Raw genomic sequence first — 6000 nt, 5'->3', positions numbered from 1 at the left:
CTGAGGGGTCCTTAGCACTGCCTTGGAGGCGGGAGAGGCTCCTGCCACCACTGCGCTCACTAGCTGTGAGCCTGGCTCAGGCTTCTGGCTGAGCTGTGCTCCCCCTGTGGGAGCACACTGACCACTAGGGGGCAGCTCTTGCATTGAGTGTCTGCCCCCTGGTGGTCTGTGCGTGTCATAGCGACCAGTGGTTCTGCTGTTTGGGCGATTTGCATATTAGCCTTTTATTATATATTTCTATTCTAGAATCTACCATTTCCTGCACTTACTTACTGAGGAAAAAGATAGGTCATATTTTACCTTATCTACCTACCCACAAAGTAGTGCCACACATTTTCTTGTGTGTATGTGTATGGAAGGGCATATGGCATTATAAAATATTTCAATATATTTTTTTCCAGCAAGAGCTAGTGAAGTTAATTTGAATCATTAGGTATGGATAAGGTCTCCATATGTTCTCCTGAAAACAAGCTGCTGCTGTTTTTTTAATCTCTGCTTTTGGGTATTGTTATTTATCCTTTTATTTAGGCCCCATCTTCCCACTTTGACTAAAGTCCTTCAATAACAGTAATCATTTCTTATACCTCATAATCACTTCATTGCTTAACATATCATTCATTCATTTCAAAGGATGTTTTTATATTCTAGGCATTGTGTAACTCTGGAAAACAGACAGGCACAAGATATGGTCCCTACCACCATGAAACAAAATCTGTAAGGAAATAAAAGAGTAAAATGTGTAAAAAAAAAATGCTAACAATTAAAAATGAAAAAAAAAATAGAGATCAGTGTATTGGTATCAGAGCAGGAATAAATGTGTGTCAGATCTTATGAAAAGGATTCCTCCTCCCCTCATGGAACTTGCAGTCTAGTGAGGAAGACACGCCTTTTGTAATTAATTAATATTAGAAATACATTCAATATGGAAGGCAATGCACTATGTGCTTTAGATGAATTATTTCATGTAATTATAAGGACTTTCCCAAAAAGAATTAAAAATCTCTAATATGTGGTTATGCAAGCCATGTGAGGTTTTTTTTTGTTGTCACTTCTATTATTTCTCTTTTATATATGAGGAAACTAAGGATTAGTGTAGTTTGCTGTGGTAAGCATTAGATCACATTATACTTCCTGTTAGGTCTGGTCAAATAAATGAATCGATACCCCTCCAGCAGGAACTGACTTTTCAGGCCATTTCACTATGGACACTACCTTTTGCTGAGACCACACTTAACTTGCTGAGCCCACATTCTCTTATCCCGCCCCTCCGGACCTGCTCAGAGAATTCTCTGCCCAAAAAAAGTCCACCAAAAGTCCTTTAAAAACCGCCAACTCCTGTCATTGGGTGCTGGAGCCATCCAGACTCAGCCACCTGGTGTGTGGATGAATCAGTAAATTCATAATCCCTCACCATTCTGGCCTCCTGTGTTCCTCCTTCGGCGACCTAACACTTCCTTCTTCAACTATTGAGGAAAGATGGTCGATGACTTTTCATATAAGGACTTGTAGAAGAAGAAGAATGTGAAGCCCAGTTGGAAACTCTCTTGTTTCTCTTGATTGTATATCTATTATTATACTATATTGTAACTTTTTGAGGGAAGGGACTTTATTTTTAACACATATTTGTACCCATAATTCCTGGTACAAAAGAACTATTTAATTAATACACTTTTAGCCTTATCTGGTTTTGCTCCTTAAGTTAGAGTGTAGGCGCATGGACTGAAGGGTCACTGGTTTGATTTCTGTCAAGGGCAGTTACCTCAGTTGCAGGCTCAATCATAGGCCCACTCCAGGCACATGCAAGTGGCAACCAGTCAATGTGAGAGACACATTGATGTTTCTTTCTCTCTGTCTCTCCCCTTCCACTCTTTCTAAAAACCAATGAAAAAAAAAAAATATACCCTCTGGTGAGAATTAACAACAACAAAAAATACAAATGCACTTTCAATGAATGAATGATTGAACTGGAAAACTTGCCTTCAGCAAGTTCCACTATAATTTCTTTAAAAACGGTTTAATAAAAACAGTTTATTAAAATCAATGATATTCTTTAAGAGAAAGAACACAGTGGTAATTCACATTGACACCACCTCCTCCTTGACAATCCAACAGCCAGAATGGAACACCATTTCTTTTTTTAAGCTTTATTGTTGAAAGTATTACATATGTACCCGCTTCTTACCCCCCCCCCCCCCACTCCTCCTAGCCCGCCCCTGCCCCCAGCCCCAGGTCTTCACCACCCTATGGTCTGTGTCCATGGGTTATGCATATATGCATACAAGGTCTTTGGTTGATCTCTTCTCACCCCCCTCCCCACTCCCCCTTCCCTCTCTGATTCCTTTTTTTTCTACTTGATTTTACTCACTATAGTGCTATAAAGTATTCAATAGGATTTCAGAGCTGGAAAAAAACATTTGAGAGACCATTTAGTTTAGTCTAACAACTAGCCTGGAGCCAGGTCCCTCCCTGCACATTTTTCTGGACAGACAAAAGAGGAGCATTCTATTAAATTACACTGGCAATCTTTACTTGTCTGAGAAGCAGGTTTGGGACTGGACGTGAAGAAAGGATACTAGCTGCTTCCTCCTTCCTTTCTTCCCCCCCCCCGCCCCCCCCCTTACATTTTTGAATAAAGGAGAGCTAGAACGCTAGAACTTTTCAAGATAAACTTTTCTAAGCGTTTCTCCCGAGGGGCGGGGCTGGGTTTTCTTCCCCCCCCCCCCCCCCCCCCGCCATGTCTATTGCCTCCCTCTCGCTGGGATTGGCTGAGCATCAGCTAGAAATACCTTGAGGGCGGAGACACTAGACCCCGGGCAGGGAGTGGATGCTAGTTTCGTGGGGAGTAACTGATTGATCCTCTGGGCCTCGGCGCCAGGAAGCCTCAGACCCTCGGCGGGCCCGCAGCAGGGGCGCAGGTCCCCGGAGCCGCCGCCCTGCGCGATGTGGAATCCCCTTCCCGAGACCGACTCGACCTTCGTGGCCCTGCGCCGCCCGCGCTGGCTGTGCGCTGGGGCGCTGCTGCTGGCCGCCGGGCTCTTCGCCTGCGGCTTCCTCCTCGGTAGGGGCGCGCCCGCCACGCACACCCCGAGCTTACCCCGCACACCCCGAGCTTACCCGGCCCGGACTCGCCGGCGCACTGAGATGTGGGGTCCCGGGACAGCGGTTTGGATTGGGGGAAGGTGGGGATGAACCCCGCGAGCGAGGTGGGGTTCCTGGGGGCGGTGCAGGGCTGCGCTCTGGACAAGCTCTGGCGGGACAGTCACCCAGGGTAAAGGAGTAGGAGGGAGAGACCCTGAACCCGGACTTCCGAAGGGCCACCCGCTGGAGCCCTGGGAAACTGGTATGTTTTAGGGGGAGCGGCAGGTCTCAGGCAGTGGGAGCGGGTGGCCCAGGGCGCTTTGCAAAAAATGACTCTTACCTGTTCGGGGTCTGTATCTACTCCTGTGCCGGGAGCTGCTGCTGGTATGCTTTAGGTAGACACCAGGGCACTGCTGCAGGGAAGCCCGTCTCATTCTTTCTCCCGGGGGAGTAACTAATAGAGAAACAGTTGGGAACTGGCTGGCATGATTGTCAGCTCTCTGAAGAGATCTCTAGGAAGAGTTCTTTTGCTTTGTTGTGTAGGGATTTGCAGACCCGACCCAACTCCTTAAGAAAACCAGGGGCAGCACAGACAACCTCAGACTGTTTGTTTTAAATTCTAATTTTGCCTCTGCCACTTCTTCTCAGCCTTGAACGAGTTACCCAGTCTCTTAGCCTCAGTTTCCCGACCTATAGGATGACAAGAACATCTGCAATGTATTGGGAATAGGGAATAGAAAAGCATCTAAAGTTCCCAGCACACTATTGGGGTATTGGCACTTTTCTCTATTCCTTCTACTGCTTCTCATTGGACAGTAACATGCAAGATTAGCCTAAGGTGTTGCCAGGTAGTCTTGCCCGTGCTAATATATTTTAATTGATTTCAGAGAGGAAGGGAGAGGGAGAGGGAGAGAGAGAGAAACATCAAAGATGAGAGAGACTCAACAATTGGCTGCCTCCTGCATGCCCCTGACTGGGGATTCAGCCCACAATCCAGGCCTGTGTCCTGACCACTGGGAACGAACTGTGACCTCCTGGTTCATAGGTGGATGTTCAACCACTGAGCCACACCAGTGGGGCCCTTTCCTGGATTTAGACGACCAGTGCGTAGACCAGCCAGCTAGGTTAACTCAACTTAGCTCTCTTGCCTCCTGTGTTACCTTAAGGATCATTAAAGAAATTTCTGAGCCACATCCCACTCATACAGACACGTGGACATTAGTAACTGCCTAGGGTTGTTGTGGGGCTTAAGTGAGATAAGGGCTGAGCAAGGACACACTTCAAATTAAGTTTCAGTTTTCTCCGTTGTAAAAATGGCAAGGTTGGGATGGGGATCAAAACCTGCATCTCCTCAGGGCATTTTATTCCTACTCTAGCCCTCAGCCCCATCTTGGGCTCATTGCTCTGTGGCTGACACACTACTTTCCCTCCGATTTTCTGCTCTCCCCTCCCCCACACGCCTCCCTCCCCTTCATCCAGTTCATTCTCCAGATCTGAGTTCCAGCATCTAAGCCTCAGTGTGTCCTTCCCAGACCCCTCAGCTAATCCTTTGTCTTATGTACAGGTGGAACTGGATTTCCACCTGCTGCCAACCATTTATTTCAGTATGCCTCTGTGTGTGTGTGCGGGGGGGGGGGGGGGGGGGGGATATAACTGGAAAGCTGAGTGCAGATTTTGGTAACTACTTTATGCCCAGATCATATTATTTCTCTGAATAAACCCTGTATTCCTTTCTCTGAGTTTAAAAGCCAACTACAAGGGCTTCCTTCTCTACGTCTTCTGGCTACCCATTGCCTCTGGCCTGTGTGCACTGGGTGTCTTGTGGAGATGCTGGGGAAATTATCATTTCACTGTGGCTTTCTGAAGTTGAACATCTCAAGCCTACTTCAACTGAAAACATAAAATATTAGCTTATTTTCCTTTAGTTTTTGAGCCAAAACAAATTACAGGTCTGAGTTTCCTTTAACTCTTTGAAATAACTTATGTACTTGAATCATATTCATAATTTCTTCATTATAAACTTTGACTAAGTGCTTATTCTGGATCAGCAGAGAGCAGTCCCTGGGGATAGAAACTTTAAGGAAAAAGAAGATGGATCTCCTTGTAACCTTAATTTTCAAGAGGTCTTGTTTATGCCCATTAGTTGAAACATTTAATTTTAGTATGGATTTTCTCATAAAACATTTCTTAGAATAATAGCAATCTAATCATTGAAATCAGATAAAAATATGTAGAAACTGATTTATAATTTAAAAGTCTGAGTGCATGATTTTTTTTTTTTCCCTGTAGAAGTAGGCAAAAGAAATTAAATTTCAGAAAATTTCAATGAATGCTTGAGGTCATTGGCAATTTATAGTTTACATATGGTAGATACAATAATAAGGAAAAATAGGGCCTGTATATGAGCTCACTTCTCATTTCTATATTTGTATGTATTCTACAGGATGGTTTATAAAATCCTCCAATGAAGCTACTGACGTTGTTCCACAGCATAACATGAAGAAGGCATTTTTGGATGAACTGAAAGCTGAGAACATCAAAGCATTCTTATAGTAAGCATATACTTGAAAGTTTGTATGGACAGTTTGTTGGAAAATTTAATCTGTTTCCAAGTTTTGATCAAAAATTGCATATATGTAGGAACTGACTTTATAAAAGCTTTATTTGTTGAAGATCTTGTATCACATTTTATCTGGACAGGATTTTGTATTGCAGCTGAACTAGACCAGTATGGATGTTTTAAAGCAGGAGTCAGCCAACTCTCTGGGAAGGGCCTGCTTTCATAGGCCAGCTGATCTCTGTCACAAACCCAGCTCTGCTATTGTAGCACAAAAGAAGCCATAGAAACTGCATAAACGAACAAGTGTGCCAGTTCTGATAAAACTTTAGTTATGGACACTAAAATTGGAATTTTATATAATT

At 44.3% G+C, this 6000-nt stretch overlaps 1 protein-coding gene across 4 annotated transcripts in view; it reads left to right on the top strand.

Annotated features, from left to right (window-relative positions):
* The first annotated feature begins 2808 nt into the window (after nt 1-2808).
* Nucleotides 2809-6000, top strand: part of FOLH1 (folate hydrolase 1) — a 48172-nt gene continuing 44980 nt past the window's right edge. For 3 of the 4 annotated variants that reach the window (XR_009454382.1, XM_059708185.1, XM_059708184.1), the window contains exons 1-2: nt 2809-3058; nt 5522-5630. Coding sequence is in view for 2 of the 4 variants with exons in the window: in XM_059708185.1 (XP_059564168.1) it covers nt 2941-3058; nt 5522-5630 (227 nt within the window). In the remaining 2 variants the exon portion in view is untranslated. The remainder of the gene's footprint in view (nt 3059-5521; nt 5631-6000) is intronic. The other variant, XM_059708186.1, reaches the window with a different exon arrangement.

Source organism: Myotis daubentonii, chromosome 9 (assembly GCF_963259705.1).
Source record: "Myotis daubentonii chromosome 9, mMyoDau2.1, whole genome shotgun sequence".
Taxonomy (NCBI): domain Eukaryota; kingdom Metazoa; phylum Chordata; class Mammalia; order Chiroptera; family Vespertilionidae; genus Myotis; species Myotis daubentonii.
This window is presented reverse-complemented; position numbering and strand designations above follow the sequence as displayed.